Source organism: Nicotiana tomentosiformis, chromosome 6, assembly GCF_000390325.3.
Source record: "Nicotiana tomentosiformis chromosome 6, ASM39032v3, whole genome shotgun sequence".
Lineage (NCBI taxonomy): Eukaryota > Viridiplantae > Streptophyta > Magnoliopsida > Solanales > Solanaceae > Nicotiana > Nicotiana tomentosiformis.
In genome coordinates this window covers 66,034,451-66,053,820 of record NC_090817.1, presented here as the reverse complement: position 1 = coordinate 66,053,820, position 19,370 = coordinate 66,034,451, and the positions used below count along the sequence as shown (strand labels likewise).

Genomic DNA, 19,370 nt, shown 5'->3' with positions numbered 1-19,370 from the left:
TCATATTGCTAAGGTTATGTTTCTATTATCTACATCCTGATAAGTTGTAACATCCCATATGCTGATTTATAAAAAAAACAAACCACTCTTTGCAACAAACTGAAACATCCTTTTATTTATAGCTACACTACAACTAGCACAGATCTAAAAAGTCCGAAACACAGATGTACAAGTACAACACACACTTCACAGCTATAACAACTCAGAATAATTTTACTAGTGGGGTTTGAGGAGGGTAGTGTATACGCAGACCTTATCCCTACCCTGGAGTAGAGAGGCTATTTCCGATAGACCCTCCCCAGAATAATTTTACTAGTTGGGTTTGAGGAGGGTAGTGTATACGCAGCCAGAATAATTTTATTAGTGGGGTTTGAGGAGGGTAGTGTATACGCAGACCTTATCCCTACCCTGGAGTAGAGAGGTTATTTCCGATAGACCCTCCCCAGAATAATTTTACTAGTTGGGTTTGAGGAGGGTAGTGTATACGCAGCCAGAATAATTTTACTAGTGGGGCTTGAGGAGGGTAGTGTATACGCAGACCTTATCCCTACCCTGGAGTAGAGAGGCTATTTCCGATAGACCCTCCCCAGAATAATTTTACTAGTTGGGTTTGAGGAGGGTAGTGTATACGCAGACCTTACCCCTACTCTGGAGTAGAGAGGCTATTTCCGATAGACCCTCGGCTCTCTCCCTCCAAGAACTCCTCACCTTGCTCTTGGGGTGACTAGAACTCACAACCTCTTAGTTGGAAGTCGATGGTGCTCACCACTACAGCAACTCACTATTGTGACGAAGTTAATACAAAACTTTTGATTAGTCGGTCTTTATATCTGCATTTCTGATAGTCTCTGGGTATAAGACATTTTGTCTCCGGGCCAGTCAGATGAAAAGGAGTAACATAATTCTTTGCAAAGGCAAATGATGGAACATTAACCTTAACCCAAAAAGTTATTAAACCAATAAATTACTGAGGAAACATGCTCCCTGCTCTGCCCATTTTCTATGACTGCTTTAGCTGGTCAAAATTTCAGCAATTTCAGTTCAAATTACTACTATCAATTAGTCTAATTCATATTTTAATTTGGATTTGATAAATTAACATCATCCACTCTACATATATAGAGAGAGAAACTGAGCCATGATAGCAGTTGTTAAAAATTAACTACGAGAAGCCGTTTCACATACAACACATGTGAGATCATTGCTTGCTGCAAAAAGGAAAACTTAAATAAATAAATACACTAGTACTAGACTAGTCTTTTAAAAGGTGTAATTAACTAATTACATGTACTAATCACCATGTAAATAATTTTTACGCCGTCAACATTTGACACATGTTATGGCCGACTAAAACGATTCTTTACTACCTTTGTGTAGTTCAGCAAATTAATAAGATTTACTACTCACGGTAAAGCTAGTTAATAACTGCCGCACATTAAAATGTAGAAACAAGGCAAAAAGGGCACAAAGAGAAAAACTTGCATCCCTCATTCCTTGATCAACCTCTACATCGCCACCCTTAGCAATGTATTTGCCTTGCGTGAGTTCAGATTCAACAAAGCCAGGTGTTAACAGAGTTATCTTGATATCCTGCCCCAACTCAATCCTTAATGTCTCAAAGAATTGAGATATTGCTGCTTTGCTTGCCTAAATTTGGTGTGGGTTGGTACTTGGTCAGTATCAACTATTGTCATTCCCATAAAGGGAACAATAAAAGCAGATAGAGTTCGTAATTACATTGTAAAAGCTTGATCTTGGAGCAGGCAGCCAAGAAGCAGATGAAGAAAGCACACTGATCCTCCCCCCACAATATCTAAGATAGGGGATAGCAAATCGGGTCATATAAACAGAACCCCAGAAGTTGATGTCCTGCAAAATGCCATGATACACAATTTTGAGTTTAATTTCTACACACGGAAACAACAAAATTTATCATAGTATTAGGTAATGTGAAATCAGTATCTCAAAAATAAGGCAACTAACCGACCCTTCACGTATTTATTACACTATCAGTGCGATCCCCATTTATCAGGCACAGGCACGACAAACTAGCGACTAAGCAACTCTTCCATCGCGCTTCGGGCATTATAAAAAGCTGACTCGAAAATTTTCAAGTTTGGATTTGGTAAAGCTCTTTGTATACTGTCGAAATCGGATACCCGATTTCGTTGGCAGAGGAGTTGCCTCGAGGGTAACCTCATAATAGATCGGGCTCGAGCTCGAAGATAGAACATCAAGCCTGGAGATCGAAGTGTTAATTGAGATCGAGGCCAATAACAATCGAGATCAAGCATGACTGACTTCAAGTAAGGCGTAATAACGGAATGGCGAGATATCAATAACCGGTCGAAGGTCACGGCGGAAATCCTAGAACAAATCAAATCAAAGTGGTTATTAGTGCCAATCATAGGATCTACTTCCGTTATTAGTGTTGTACCTTATTTAGGATTCCTCTATTATATAAAGAGGGATCACATTCACTTGTGATAGGGACAATCATTATTCACTGATAAGAATATACACATATGCTGCTTTCTTTGTTTTACTTACTGTTCATCGCTGTTTGTTCCATCCTTCTTATTAACTAACCTCGAGACTATCTCGAATCGAAGTCGAGGCATTGTTTGCAAACCGGTTTAATTATTTTATTGTCCAATTTATCTATTTAATTCGTTGTTTATCAAGTGATACTAGTTTAAATCACATATCCTTAAGACCACAATATAAGTTTAATTGTTACTCAATTTTTAGGGTAAACAGTTTGGCACCCACCGTGGGACTAAGAATAATAGTGATTGTTCAGTATTGATTCTGGTAAAACACACTATTTTACGCTTATTCTTATCAAGTATCTTTGCTTTCAAGTTAAAACATGTCAAAATCACAAAACGCATCCACACACGGTGACAATGGCCTCGGATTCCACGGTGAAAAAAAAAATGTGATTGCTCTAGGAGTTGAGGTGCCACAAGCTAATCTCGGGGGAGCACCGGTTGCCAACCCAGTCAATGTCAGTTCGCACGTTGCTCTAAACGCGGACCTAGGCGCAGATCTCATGGGAGTGTACACAGAGAAGGCCGATCTAGTGGCCAAGAAACACTGGGCAGAAGAGACGAAGGAGTCAATCTCCAAGTGATATTAGAGATGCTTCAGGCTCAGCAAGCCGCTATTACTCAGTTACAAAATCAACATAGAGCTTCGAATAGGGTCAAGCCAGAAATTACTCGCCGTACCGAGCCAATACCGGAAAGGTCGAATGGTAGTGAATCGGGGACTGATCCTATGGTAATGAAAATGCTCGAGGAGCTCACCAAAATAATTGAATCAGAGGAGAAGAGAATCGAAGCCGACGATAAAAAAATGGAGACATACAACTCTCGAGTTGATCAGATACCGGGGGCACCGCTAATCTTGAAAGGGATGGATTCGAAGAAGTTTGTACAAAAGTCGTTTCCTCCAAGTGCGGCTCCGAAGCCTATTCCAAAGAAGTTTCGTATGATAGACATACCGAAATATAATGGGACCACCGATCCCAACGAGCGTGTTACTTCATATGCATGCGCCATCAAGGGTAACGATTTAGAAGATGATGAAATCGAATATGTGTTGTTGAAAATATTCGGAGAGACCCTTTCGAAGGGAGCAATGATTTGGTATCACAACTTGCCACCAAATTTCATCGACTCATTTACCATATTAGCAGATTCTTTCGTAAAGGCACACGCCGAGGCCATAAAGATCGCAACGAGGAAATCAGACCTTTTCAAGGTAAGACAAAGGGATAATGAAATGCTGAGGGAGTTCGTGTCCCGATTTCAAATGGAACGCATGGAGTTGCCACCGGTCACAGATGATTGGGCCGTTCAAGCTTTCACCCAAGGGTTGAACGAGCGATGTTCGATAGCATCACGTCAGTTAAAACAAAATTTGATCGAGTATCCAGTTGTAACTTGGGCAGATGTGCACAATCGATATCAATCGAAGATCAGGGTCGAGGATGACCAATTAGGAGCCCCTTCCGGTTCAGTACATCCAAACAGGTCGACAGTTAAAAACCAGAGAGACGTCGACATGGAGGCAAGGTCGACCAGAGACCGATATCAACCATATACCGCAGATCGAAGGAACAATAGTTCAGGATGCAATTTCGCCCGGGAAGATCGAAGAAGTGATCGAGGACAGAATTCTCGGGGACTTATGAGCAAAAGTGGTTTTTACAAGTATGCTGATCCCACAGAGGCACCTCAGTTATCGGAGTATAACTTTAGCATCGATGAATTGTATCGACAATCGGAAGGATCAGAGATACTAGGTGGCCCAGACCCATACAAACCGATCCTTCCCAAAGAAACCCAAATTTGATATGCAAGTATCATGGCACGCATGGTCACAAGACCGAGGATTGCCTGAAATTAAGGGAGGAGGTAGCCCGTCTATTCAATGAGGGCCACTTTCGAGAGTTCCTCAGTGATCGAGCCAAGAATTATTTCAGAGAAAGGGATGCCAACAGGAAAAATGAACATGAGGAACCCCAACATGTCATTCATATGATCGTCTGTGGGGTCGACATTCCACAGGGACCCATATTCAAACGCACTAAGGTATCAATCATTAGGGAAAAACGAACCTGAGATTATGTGCCCGAAGGCACTTTATCATTCAACAACGAAGAAGGATAAAGCATTTCTCAGCCCCACAATGACGCTCTGCTAATTTTTATCTTATTAAATAAATTTCAAGTTAAGCGTGTTTTAGTGGATCCAGGTAGCTCGGCGAATATCATCCAATCAAGGGTCGTGGAGCAGCTCGGCCCACAAAATAAAATCGTGCCCGCAGCTCGGGCCTTAAACGGCTTCAATATTGCCAGTGAAACAACTAAAGGGGAGATTATTCTACTGGTGAACGTGGCTGGAACCATTCAAGATACCAAGTTCCACGTAATCGAGGGTGACATGAGGTACAATTCCCTGCTCGGAAGGCCTTGGATCCACAATATGAGGGTAGTCCCTTCGACTCTCCACCAAATGATGAAATTTCCGACGTCGGACGGTGTAAAAACAGTATACGGGGAGCAGCATGCTGCAAAGAAAATATTTGCGGTCGATGAGGTAACATCGATTTCGACACTATCAACCTCGGAAAGGTCGAGCATCAAAGGTAAACAGGAAGTCAAATAGTAATCACAGCCACCGGCCTCGACCGAATCGGGGAAGCAGGAGATAGAAGAAGAAGAAGAGGAGGATTTTCTGACCCCTCGAACTTTTATTGTTCCCGAAGATTCTGACGCCACCAAATCAACGGTCGAAGAACTGGAACGGTTTATATTGATCGAGTATCTGCCTGAGCAAAAGGTATACCTGGGAACGGGATTAACCTTCAAACTCAGGAAAAATCTTATTCAATTTTTTATTGATAACATATATTGTTTTGCTTGGTCCCATTTAGACATGAAATGGATCCCACCGGAGATAATGACGCATCGGCTAAGCCTGGACCCTAGGTTCAAATCGGTGAAGGAAAAGAGAAGACCCCAGTCCGAGGTAAAGCACGCATTCATAAAGACGGGGTAACTAAACTTCTCAAAATAGGGTCCATTCAGGAGGTGAAATATCCCGAATGGTTAGCCAATGTAGTTGTAGTCCCTAAAAAGGCGAACAAACTTAGAATATGTGTAGATTATAATGATTTAAACAAGGCGTGCCCCAAAGATTCTTTTCTACTGCCTAACATCGATCGCATGATCGATGCCACGGCCGGCCACGAGATCCTTACTTTTATCTATGCCTATTCCGGGTACAATCAAATCCAAATGAACCCGGAGGATCGAGAGAAAGACTTCATTTATCACCAAGTGTGGAACATATTGTTATAATGTAATGCCCTTCGGGCTAAAAAAAAGGAGCTACTTACCAATGCCTAGTAAATAAAATGTTCGAAGAACAAATAGGTAAATCAATGGAAGTTTATATTAATGACATGCTAGTTAAGTCCCTGCGCGCAGAGGACCATTTGGCTCATTTGCAGGAAACGTTCGAGATTTTAAGGAAATACAATATGAAGATCAACCCTGAGAAATGTGCTTTCGGGTGCCATGGTATCGAATCGGGGGATCGAGATCAACCCCGATAAAATCAAGGCCAACGTAAACATTACCGTCGTGGACAGTGTAAAAGCCGTGCAGAGGCTAACTGGACGGATAGATGCCTTAGGCCGATTCATTTCGAGGTCGTCGGATCGAAGCCACAATTTTTTCTCTCCACTCAAAAAGAAGAACGATTTTGCCTGGACCCCAGAATGCCAACAAGCATTAGAGGAATTGAAGCGATACCTATAGAGCCCACCACTGCTTCACACTCCAAAGGCAGATGAGAAACTTTACTTGTACTTGGCAGTATCGGAAATCATGGTAAGTGGTGTCCTAGTTCGAGAAGAGCAAGGTACATAATTTCCCATTTATTATGTAAGTCGAACCTTAGGAGAAGCAGAAACTAGATATCCACACTTGGAGAAATTGGCACTTGCACTGATAAGCGCCTCTAGAAAGTTAAGACCATACTTTCAATGTCACCCCATATGCGTATTAACCACTTACCCACTTCGTAATATTTTGCACAAGCCCAAACTATCGGGCCGATTGGCTAAATGGGCCATCGAACTTAGTGGGTACGATATCGAATATCAACCCCGGACGGCCATCGAGTCTCAAATTTTAGCAGACTTCATGGCCGATTTTACGCCAACCCTCGTACCCGAAGTTGAAAAGGAACTCTTGTTAAAATCGGGTACATCATCGGGGGTATGGACCCTCTTCACAGACGGTGCTTCGAATGTGAAGAGGTCCGGGATAGACATCGTTTTAAAGCCGCCCACGAGTAGCACTATTAGGCAACCTATCAAAACTTCTAAGTTGACTAACAATGAGGCCAAGTACGAGGCCATGATTGCAGGTCTCGAGCTAGCTAAAAGCTTGGGAGCAGAAGTCATTGAAGCCAAGTGTGATTCTTTACTAGTGGTGAACCAAGTAAACAAAACCTTCGAAATTCGAGAGGATAGAATGCAAAGGTATTTGGACAAACTGCAGGTAACTTTGCACCGTTTCAAGGAATGGACTTTGCAGCATATACCTCGAGAACAAAATAGTGAGGCCGATGCACTTGCAAATTTGGGGTCATCGGTCAAGGAAGATGAGATCGGCTCGGGGACTGTCGTTCAACTTTCGAGATCCGTGATCGAGGAAGGTCATGTCGAGATAAACTCTACAAGCTTAACCTGGGATTGGAGGAATAAATATATTGAATACTTGAAGAACGGAAAGCTCCCATCGGATCCTAAAAAGTTGAGGGCCCTACAAACCAAAGCTGCTCGATTCACATAGGCTGAAGATGGAACATTATACAGAAGGACATTCAATGGACCATTGGCAGTATGCTTAGGACCAGGAGACACCGATTATGTTTTACGAGTGGTCCATAAAGGCACTTGTGGGAACCACTCCGGCGCTGAATCACTGATTCACAAAATCATTATAGCAGGATACTACTGGGATAGCATGGAAAAGGACACTAAGGAGTTTATTCAAAAATATGATAAATGTCAAAGGTTTGCACCGATGATCCATCAGCCCGGAGAACAACTTCATTCAGTCCTATCCCCATGGCCATTCATGGAATGGGGAATAAATATCGCCGGCCCTCTGCCATCGGCCCCAGGTAAAGATAATTCATTTTATTTATTTATGACTATTTCTCTAAATGGGTTGAAGCACATGCGTTCGAGAAAGTGAGAGAGAAAGAGCTTATAGACTTCATCTGGGATCACACATCGAACGTGAGAGAGAAAGAGCTTATAGACTTCATCTGGGATCACACCATATGTCGATTTGGGATACCCGCCGAAATAGTGTGTGATAATGGAAAATAATTTATCGACAGCAAAGTGACGAAATTCCTCGAAGATCACAAAATAAAAAGGATATTATCAACGCCGTATCACCCTAGTGGAAACGGATAGGCCAAATCGACGAACAAGACTATCATTCAAAACCTAAAGAAAAGGTTGAACGACGCTAAGGGGAGATGGAGAGAAATTCTACCCGAAGTTCTTTGGGCATATCGAACAACATCAAAGTCCAATACGGGGGCAACCCCATTCTCCTTAGTATATGGCTCCGAAGCCTTGATTCCAGTTGAAGTCGGGGAACCCAGTGCCAGGTTTCGACATACAACAGAAGAGTCAAATCACGAGGCTATGAATACTAGCCTCGAATTATTGGATGAAAAACAAGAAGCCACACTCGTTCGAATGGCTGCACAAAAGCAACGAATCGAAAGATACTACTATAGGAGAACCAACCTTCGCCACTTCAGAGTCGAGGACTTAGTCCCGAGGAAAGTCACCATCAACACTCGAGATCCTCGAGATCCTAATGAAGGGAAGCTCGGCCCAAATTGGGAGGTACCCTACCAAGTCCTCGACATCGTCAGAAAGGGATCTTATAAGCTCGGCACGATAGACGACGAACAACTGCCAAATAATTGGAACATATCACTTCTCAAACGGTATTATTGCTAAGGTATGACTTTATCCCTTTTTTCATTTATATATTCGACGCTAACTCACTGTAGGTGTTCGATCGAAGACATTGAGACCTCAGGTTTTAAAGCACGTGTTGCACTCTTTTTCACTTAGATCGGTTTTTGTCCCAAGTGGGTTTTTCTGGCGAGGTTTTTAACGAAGCAACAATTATGTGCTACCTGAGGACAATTCAAAAGTATCCAAGGCTTCTTTACAATCAACCTCGAATACTGAGGGGCATCACCCTCGGATGTTACACTTTCGAGAAAAATACTTCGTGTCAAATGGTCTCGATAGAGAAACTTTGTAATTGGCCAAATGGTCGAATGAACCGTATCCGTATAGATTAGTCGAGTCCCGATGAAAAAACATGTACGCATGTATAAATTATACAAATAAGCATTCTTTCTATATCAAACATCTTGTGTCTCAAAGAAAATTTTCTACTATACAAGCTCCATACTTATGATTTTGTGAGAAATGGCTCAAAGGCCAAGTGCAAATATACCTCATACACTCGGGGACTGCCGTCGACGATCGACATATTCGAGTAATATAAACTCAAATTCATAAGACCTCAAAGAGGCACCCCTCGATCTATAGGCCAAGGACATCACTCTCGGGGACTAACACTTTGAACAAGTTTGAAGTGTTATTGGGAAATAAGCCCAAGAGGCATACCCAAAGGCTACGACCAAATTAAGGCGTCTCGGAGACGTCCGAATCCCACAATAATAATAGGCCTTCGAATTCTTTGAAAAATCGGTTAAAAAAGGCTACCCTCGGCAAGTAATCAAAAGGGCTTCGATGAAATCAGCCCTCGAAAAACCTTAAGAGGTATCAAATTATCTTAACACAAATGTACTAAGGCAAAAAAAGCAAAGGGGTTTCAATCGACATCGAACCCTAAAAAACCCAATGGGTAAAAAATATGTGTTAAGGCATAAAGAATTTTTTTACTAAGTCTTCTAAGCTGAAAAGGGGAAAAAATAGCCATCTTTTAGAGGCCATATCGACCCTATCTAAAGAGCCTAAGGGCCAATACACTTAGAGTTCGAGATTTTGTTCTCACTCAATTCGGACCTAAGGGTTCCACTATTCCGAGCTCAAATAAAACTGACTTGAATATAGCTCGAGGATTCATTATTATTTGATATAAAACCTTAAGGGGTCTGTTACTGTGAGTTGAAACTTACTCGAACTCGACAATAAAAATAGTACAATTACGGCTTCGATCAAGCCATCCGAAATCAAAATCCCGAACATATTGTTGAGCTCGGGGACTCGCCCTCGCTTAACTAAAAAACCTAAGAGGTTTGTTCTACTTTGTGTTCGAGCTATTGCTCACTCGATTATAGAGGCTACAACAACCCGATTGCAATAAAGTTTTCACAAGGCAAAAGCAAAACAGAATTTATCATAAATCAGAAATCGGAGACGAAACGGAAAGAAAAGGAATCTTTCATATATGCAAAGTATTTACAAAGACCAGACAGGGTCTTACACAAGGAGAAAAAATCCTAAGTGCCTAGTCCGCCTCGGGAGCCGTATCTTCGGGAGCTTCATCTTCATCTCCTCCGTTCTCGGATCCACTCGTAGAGTCTTCATCATCGGAAAGCAAAGCTCCGGCCTCGTCCTCCAAAACCTTCACACTCTCGATATCAATCGCGAGGTCAAAGTCACGAGCATGTACCTCCTCAAGAGTCTCTCTCCGAGACGGGCGCCTAGCATGCTCGGCAACAGGGACAATCTAACCTCAGCATCATCAGAAATTTCCTTTGCCCGAGTGTTAGCGACTTCAGCGTTGGCTTGGTAGGAGGCCACGAGCGCCTTTGCCTCGGATGTGGCCCTTGCAGGCTTGCAAGCTTAGCAGCCAACCGAGTCTCGAGATCTTCAACCTTCTAGGCTTGGGCCAAGTTCTCCTCCTTCACACTTTAGAGTTGACGCTCAACCGAAGATAGTTGGGCCCGAACTGCATCTTTCTCCGAGGCGAGACGGTCCATGTTCTGCTTCCACCCCAAAATCTCTGCCTCTTTCATCTTGGCCTCCTCACGAAGCTGCTCAACCAATTTGGCCTTCTGCTGAACCTGCAGGATCAGAGTGTTAGTCACCAATACCAAGTTAATACATAACAAGCTCCCAAAAATTTACATTACCCATTCAATGAGCTCGGTCTGATCTTGATGAGCTCTTGTCATCTCGGCTCGAATACTCATGATATTCTCTTCTTTTTGCACATAGAGGAGTTTGGGGCATCTCTCTCCTCTGTAAGCTTTTTGAGATCAGCCTCACATCGGTCCAGCTCAGCTCGGTATTTGGAGGAGGCTTCTCTATGGAGCATCGTAGCCTGTACAAAAAAGAAGGAAATCACACTTAGAGAAATAAGAACAAATGCAAGCATGGTAACATGGGCTAAAACTCACTTGATTCAGAAGCCGCTGAGCCTCATAAAAAATGAGTGATGTGTCCAGGTCGTAAACATCATCGACCCCCCCGAAGCAGCCGCGAAATATATCATTCCCTTCGGGGGCCGTCCCCCCTATCGTGGGCCCCCATGGACCGAGCATCCCAAAACTGCCCTTCAGAGAACGTGGGGTCGGACGGCGAATCATCAATGTTAATTGCACCGAGCGAGTCACTTGGGGCATTCTCTTCTCTTTGAAGGTCCTCAAAATCTCATCACAGCAGGAGGCATCATTAATACCCGATGACTCGGGGACTCTGCTCTGACATTCCTCCGAGATCACCTCGGTCTGCGGTTGAACCTCCCCGACCGTCACTGGCTCAGTAGTTTTCGAAGCTTCGATGCTTTCCCTCTTCCGAGCCACTAGCAGGCAGTCGACATCTTCTCTATACTCATCTTCATCTCATAACGTTTGGACTACAATGGCAGACAGAACGGCGGGATCAGTCTTCGACTTTCGAGTCCTACTTTTCCTGGGCTTTGGGGTATCTGGAGGCGAGGACCTTCTCCTTTTCTTGTCTTTGGTTGGCTTCGGGACCTCCTCTTCCCCGGGGGAGGCTGCCTCATGAAGACATTATCTTCAAGTCTTGTATAAGAAGAAATCAAGTTATAAAGAAGTATTTCACAGGAAATCATCAAACACGGACATGGGAACTTACCATAATTTTTGGCCTCCCATCGACCCTTGGCCAAATCGCGCCACGAGTGCTTAGCATACGAAGAGGTTGAAACGAGTTGTCGAACCCAACCTGCAAGGTCCGGGACTGCACCAGGAAACCAGGGGGAACCTGCACCATAAAGAAGAATATAGATGAGAAGAGGTAAAGGAAACATAACAAGTAATCAAACGTTATCAGTGAGGTTCTACTTACACTTCATGTTCCATTCTTCGGGGAATGACATCTTCTCGGCGGGGATTAAGTCGGAGGTCCTGACTCGGAAAAATCGGCCCATCCATCCTCAGTTCTTGTCCTCGTCTATGCTCGAGAACAACACCTTCGTGGCCCAGCGTTGAAGCCTTATCAGTTCGCCCCGATAAATACGAGAGTTGTATAACCTAATGAGATGATCGATGGTGAAAGACATCCCCTCGACCTTGCTCGAGAAGAATCTGAGCAAAATGACAATGTGCCAAAAAGAGGGGTAGATCTGGCCTAGGGTTACCCGGTATTGGCGACAGAAGTCGATTATGACCGGATCGACGGAATCCAGTGTGAAAGGGTAAGTATACACACTTAAGAACCCTTTCACATGAGTGGTGATGTCCTCCTTGGGGGTAGGAATCACCACCTCTTTATTCTCCCAGTGGCACTCTTTTTTCACATGCTCAAGATCGCCTTCGGATATCGAACAGATGTATCTAGACATGGGCTCGCATCGGCCAGGAACCGAAGAGGGTTTTTCGACTTTAAAGTAGGAAGTAAGTTCACATGGCCCGGGGATGCACTCTTCAATACGTGGCTCCACCGGTGTTTTGTCACCGACCGTCCGCGATGAGGAGTCCTTTTCTTCTTGAGGAACGGTCTTTGATGTTTTTGCCATTGCTATATGAGGTTTAAGGAAGAAGAAGACGGAATTTGTGTTTTAATAAGAGATTGGCAAACGAAAACCGGCAAAGTTGATGTACTTGAAGAGAATAGAAGAGCTTTTGAAGATTAGAAGAAGTTTGAAAGTAAAATTTGAGAAGATTATGAAGGTGGTCTATTTATAATAGACACTTTGATGGTTTGAAAGCACTGGTGGCCGACCATCAATTGGCGTTAATTAATGACCTTGGGAACTGTGCAGACGTGATGCTTTAATCGCTTCTGTCGCTTACGTCACGATGTTGACGTCATAATTGATCGAGGTTGTAACACCCCGGAAACTTTTGAAGTACTTGAGCGCTAGTAAGAAAGTTGATGTGCGCTAATTATATTATTTTGTATGTAGACAAGGACTATTATATGAATGATATCAATTGATCATGATAATATATGTATGAAGTGCATTAAGAATGGTTTATGGTTTAAGAAGATCCCCAAGGCTAAGGCAAAGTTGAAAATTTCATGATAGAATAAAGTTTCAAGTGAGTTCGCACAAGACATAACTTTAAATGAGCATACCTATCTGGATATGAAGAGTTATATAGTGTATTACCTATAAAATTAAATCTCTTTGAGTCTAGTTTCCAACGCTTCAAACCGTTCATCATTTGGACATTCCTACAAGAAGTTATGACCAAATTACCAAAGGCTGACAGAATGCGATTATGCGACCATTATGCGATCGCAAAATGGTTATGTGACCCCAAACTGGTCGCAGAATGGACCAGAACAGCCCAGTTCTGGGCACCAATTTATGCGACTATTGTGCGACCCGCACACCAATTGTGTGGTCCATTGTGCGACCGCATAGCTTAGTTCGGAGGGTTAATTTTCCTCTTTTCATAACCCGACCCCATTTTGATAAATAGGCTTTGGGGCTTATTTTACGGTATTTTTATAAGGGTTTAAGAGAGAGGTAAGAGAATTTTAGAGAGAAAGGGAGGGAACCTAATATTATAATCATCCAATCTTGCACCAATGTTCAAGAATCAAGGAAGTTAATCACAAGATCTTCATCTAAGAGGTAAGATTCAAACCCTTAATCTTCAATTTCGAGATTGGGGTAAAAGTTTGGTGATTGGGAGTATGATTCTTGGGTGTAAGAGTATTATGTATATATGCTTGTACCAATAAGGTTTGTGGGAATATTGTTGAGCTCAAATAAGTAAATATTGAGTTATGGAGTGAAGGAAATCTTGTAGAAGAACCTTGTAGTTAAATTTGCACACCTAGTGTTTGATAAAATCTCAAACGAGTTGAGACCATGAATATCTTCCTAATTATGGTTCAATTTTGTTATGTCTCAAAACAGATTGGGATTGCTAGAATTTCCAGAATGTTGTAGTAATTTAAGAAAAGCTCAAAGCGAGGTATATTGGCTAAATTTCTTTCATAGAATTGAATTTCATGATGCTCTTGTAAGTCCCGAGTTATTCTTTATGAATCAATTATTCCAAATAAGCTTTGTGTTAAAAGGTATATATTCAAAATGTATTTCGGATACTCTTATCATATGATGTTATCCTTTGGGAATGTATTCAAAGCATGAGTTGAGTATAAAAATATTATGACTCCAAGTAGCGTTTCAAGTGAAGGTTATTATGCCAAATTGTGTAAGAAGTCTCAATGTACATAAGACTCTTATTTGCTCATGGGTGTACTAAAATTCGTGATTTGAGATTCTTTGTTGTCGATAATTTATAAAGATGCTTAAAAGTGAAAGTAGTGAGTTAGGGATATAAAGTGTAGACACCGTGCCAATAATGAAAGTTATGATTGTGGCCAATAGAGCCAATGAAATAAAATGATGTGTGAAATATGATGATGAGTATTGAAAGTAATGAAATGAAAGTATGGAATATAAGATACGACCATCGTGCCATGAATAAAGAATAATATGTATGTCAAGAAGGGAACCAATAAAATAATGATGTTGTATGTAATTGAAAGTACTAATGAAGTGATAGTATGAAGATGAAATGTGGTTGTTCGCCTAAATGAGAATTATGAGGTGTTGTATGTCCCAATGGTTTCAACTATAGTTGTATGCTTCTGAAATAATGCATGTAAATGACTTCGATGTTAAGTCCTCAAGAATCATGAACTTAGCTAATGACCTCAAGATGTCAAGTGGGTAAATAACGAGATGGAAGAGAGATGTCCTATGTTAAATGATGATGAACCTTAAGAAAGGAAATTGGGCTTATGTGCCATTGAAATTGACTTATTGATTCACCATGCATGTGCTAATGTAATGTTCTATGTTTCTCCATGATGGGCATGAACATGAAGTGTTCCAATGATCCGGGAACTTACGACCTTAATGTAATGTTAATCATGTCGCTTTGAGTTTATACATGGTTATATGCATAATGATGTGTTATGAACCCTATGGATGGTCTATGAAATGCATAGGTATATCGTGTTATGAAATCCTATGGACGGTCTATGAAACGCACAAGTGTATTGTGTAAGTAAACATTGTTAACGATCTATGAAATGCACAGGTATATCGTATGGTATATGTGAATCCTGTGGACGGTCTATGAAACGCATATGTGTATAATATGATATGTGAACACTGTGAACGGTCTATGAAACGCACATGTGTATTGTGTAAGTAAACACTGTGAACGGTCTATGAAACGCACAGTTGTATTGTGTAAGTAAACACTGTGAATGGTTTATGAAATGCACACGTGTATCGTATGGTATATGTGAATCATGCGGACGATCTATAAAACACATATGTGTATAATATGATATATGAACACTGTGAACAGTCTATGAAACGTACATGTGTATTGTGTAAGTAAATACTGTGAACGGTCTATGAAACACACAGGTGTATTGTGTAAGTAAACACTGTGTATGGTCTATGAAACGCACATGTGTATTGTATGGTATATGTGAATCCTGTGGACGGTCTATGAAACACACAGGTGTATTGTATAAGTAAACACTGTGAACGGTCTATGAAACGCACAGATGTATTGTGTAAGTAAACACTGTGAACGGTCTATGAAACGCACAGGTGTATCGTATGGTATATGTGAATCCTGTGGACGGTCTATGAAATGCATATGTGTATAATATGATATGTAAACACTGTGAACGGTCTATGAAATGCACATGTGTATTGTGTAAGTAAACATTGTGAACGGTCTATGAAATGCACAGGTGTATCGTATGGTATATGTGAATCCTGTGGACAGTCTATGAAACACATATGTGTATAATATGATATGTGAACACTGTGAATGGTCTATGAAACGCACATGTATATTGTGTAAGTAAACACTGTGAACGGTCTATGAAACGCACAGGTGTATTGTGTAAGTAAACACGGTGTTTACGGTCTATAAAACACACAAGTGTATCATATGGTATATGTGAATCCTATGAACGGTCTATGAAACGCATAGGTGTATTGTGTATGAAATCCTATGAATGGTCTATGAAACGCATAGGTGTATAATATGATATGTGAACACTAGGGACGGTCTATGAAATGCATAGGGGTAAGATAAGAGAGGGATATGGACGGTCAAATAAGATGCATTGTCAACGCAGATATTATGAGCCATTTTAATTGGCCTTGTTTGTACATGTTGTTTCAATTATTTTATATTATGTGTTCCGCGTATAGATCATATGGCTCTCAGTTGACCCTAAAAGAAGTTTAGAATGATGCAAGTATAATAAGGCTTGATATTTCAACCTACGCGATGTTTTTATAGTCTTTTGATGTACTTTAATAAAAGAAATATGAAATGCTATGATTGATATAAAAACAAAGGGTTTGATGTCTCGAATAAGATAACCTAGCCGATCGGGTCGTGATCGGACTCCGTATTGAGAGGACGGTGGTATTAGTATTGTGAATAATGGTATTGTGAACAATGGTATATTGGTGCTAAGACTCACTAATCTGAAATTATGGGAATTTACGTGACACTTGATGTTTTTGTATTGTTCGAGACTTTCATTGATTTTGTGATTATTCCTCCTTGTAATATTAATTGTTCTATTGAGAGGGTGTTTAGTTATACATACTAGTACTATTCGACAGTACTAACGTCCCTTTTGCCGGGGGCGCTACATCTTTTAATGGATGCAGGTATACTTCTACAGGATGATATGGATCTTTCGTAGGGATCTTCTGCGCATCAGATTATGGTGAGCCTACTACAATTCCAGTGGGCACTCGAGTCTAGTTGGTATTATGTAGTTAGGTATCTATTGTCATAGAAGCTCCATGTACACTGTGGGTCATGTACTTAAGTTTTGAGTTTCGTCATGTATTTATATTCACAGATATTTATGAAGCTATGTACCCATGACGAGTGAAAAAGAAAAAAAAATATGGGCCATTGAGCCAAATGTATTCAATATGAAAGTCATGATCTAATTATGTTTTGAAAAATCATGCATGAGTTATGATGGGAGGTTGATGTAACGTAGACTTGCTCGACTGGGTTCACTCGGTTGAGCGCCGGTCGCGCTACTCGAGTTTGGGGCGTGACAGAGGTATTAAATCGAAGTCTCGAATTCGTTTCTTCTCGTTACACTCCAAAAAACGAGGGGAGTATCTGTATACGGTCGAAATTGGGCATACTCGATTTCGTTGATAGGGGAGTTGCCTTGAGGGTAATCTCATAATAGATCGGGCTCGAGCTCGAAGATAGAACATCAAGCCTGGAGATCGAAGTGTTCATTGAGATCGAGGCCAACAACAATCGAGATCAAGCATGACTGACTTCGAGTGAGGCGTAATAACGGAATGGCGAGATATCAGTAACCGGTCGAAGATCACGGCGGAAATCCCGAAACAGATCAAATTAAAGTACTTATTAGTGCCAATCATGGGATCTACTTCCGTTATTAAAGTTGTACCTTATTTAGGATTCCTCTATTATATAAAGAGGGATCCCATTCACTTGTGATGGGGACAATTATTATTCACTGATAAGAATATACACATACGCTGCTTTCTTTGTTTTACCTATTGTTCATCGCTGTTTGTTCCATTCTTTACTGTTCTTATTAACTAACCTCGAGACTATCTCGAATCGAGGTCGAAGCATTGTTTGCAGACCGGTTTGATTTATTTTATTATCCAATTTATCTATTTAATTCGTTGTTTATCAATTGGTACTGGTTTAAGTCACATATCCTTAAGATTATAATATAAGTTTAATTATTACTCAATTTTTAGGGTAAACACTCTTGTTCTAGTCCAGCTTATGAAATTAAATACCCGTAAAAAGAATTTGTTACAGAATTTGTAATATGGACATTCTTACAAACACCATTTGCAAAATTGTAGATATCATAATCATGAGTTTCTATTTTACCATGACAGATCTAAAATCAGTGACATCATCTATATCTTCAAAGAGAGTAATTGCGTGCACTCCAGCGTTGTTAACCAGGTGGTCCACTGCAAACATAAAAACACAATTACAAACAAAATCTCTAATTAATTAGTATGGGAAATAATCAAATGATCTTACACCGGCCAAAGTGAGTCATGGTTTGGTCAACAATCCTTCTACAGTCAACTTTTGAAACAACAGCATGAACTGTTATAACATCTGGAAAACCTAGTTCACGCGCCCTATCGGCTACTGGCTGCAAGGGTCAAACATGCTTATCTCTTCGCGTACTCATAGGCCAGATACTGCAAAATGACAAACTTATTTCTGTATCGCTATTTCGGTATAAGATACTGGATAACTAATATTCGTTTAACTTATAATACATTATATTGGTTCGGTTTCTGCGGATGTTAAACTCGCGCATAACTTAATACCAGAAAGAGTTTATACAAAAATCTATGAATATTTTATTACTAATTTATAATTAAATATTGTATAATAGAATGTGAAATGAAGTAGACAGATAAAATAGGCACATTAGCATACTAAAATACTTGGGCTATAACTACATAAACGATCCATGTACTAGTATTATTTAGGCATCTTATGCATGTTCATCGCATAAACAGTATCCCTGCCCTGTGTCATAATGCCCGCATAACAATTAACATATATAGGAGTAAATAGACTGTGAACTAAATGACACAGTAATAATTAATTAAACATGTTTTGGTAGTAGAAATGAATATTCAACACTAAAATGCTTGAAAATATAACCTCGCCGACGCCGGAGGAAGCGCCGGTGATGATGACGACCTTTCCAGCAACATCTTCGCTAAATAGGGTTCCCAAAATTGAGAGAAAGAAGTTGAAAAATTGGAAAGGTGGCAAGAAAAGCAACAGGCTGAAGAAGGTAAACGGAGGGGCTACTAAGTTGAGAATTTTATGAATTAGATCCACCAACATGGCTTATATATGTCTTGTGGCTTTAGCTAGCGTTGCTCAGACACAAGTGAAACTATGTGGACTCAAACCTTTATTTTAATTTACTACAGGACATACAATGGTAGTATATATGAAGAACAGGGACAGAAAGATTTAGAGCGATCCTTTCCTTCATAATAAAACAAAAAAGAAAGATATATTACTACTATACATAAAGGAAAGCCAAGCAGCTTCCCGTCATCGTGCGTGCTTGCGTTTAACAGGAGCTAAAGTTCAATTATTAGTTTTCCATGTGTGCTTCTGTCTGAAGAGCTTATGTGGTGAATTGAGATTTTAATGGCCAACACCCGTGACTTTATGGCCCAACACCTGTGACTTTATTTGCACAACTCGAACTAGGGTAGATATTTATATTGTCTA

The 19,370-nt window shown here is 40.8% G+C and overlaps 1 protein-coding gene across 1 annotated transcript; it reads right to left on the bottom strand.

The window, feature by feature from the left end:
- Positions 1-1,047: 1,047 nt before the first annotated feature.
- LOC104104406 (11-beta-hydroxysteroid dehydrogenase A-like) lies at positions 1,048-19,155 on the bottom strand. Its single transcript, XM_018773490.3, is given in 7 exon segments — positions 1,048-1,108; positions 1,191-1,647; positions 1,738-1,869; positions 17,982-18,067; positions 18,141-18,256; positions 18,258-18,307; positions 18,783-19,155. Coding segments are annotated over 6 exon segments (834 nt in total). The 5' UTR covers positions 18,972-19,155; the 3' UTR covers positions 1,048-1,108; positions 1,191-1,386.
- Between the last annotated feature and the right edge of the window lie 215 nt (positions 19,156-19,370).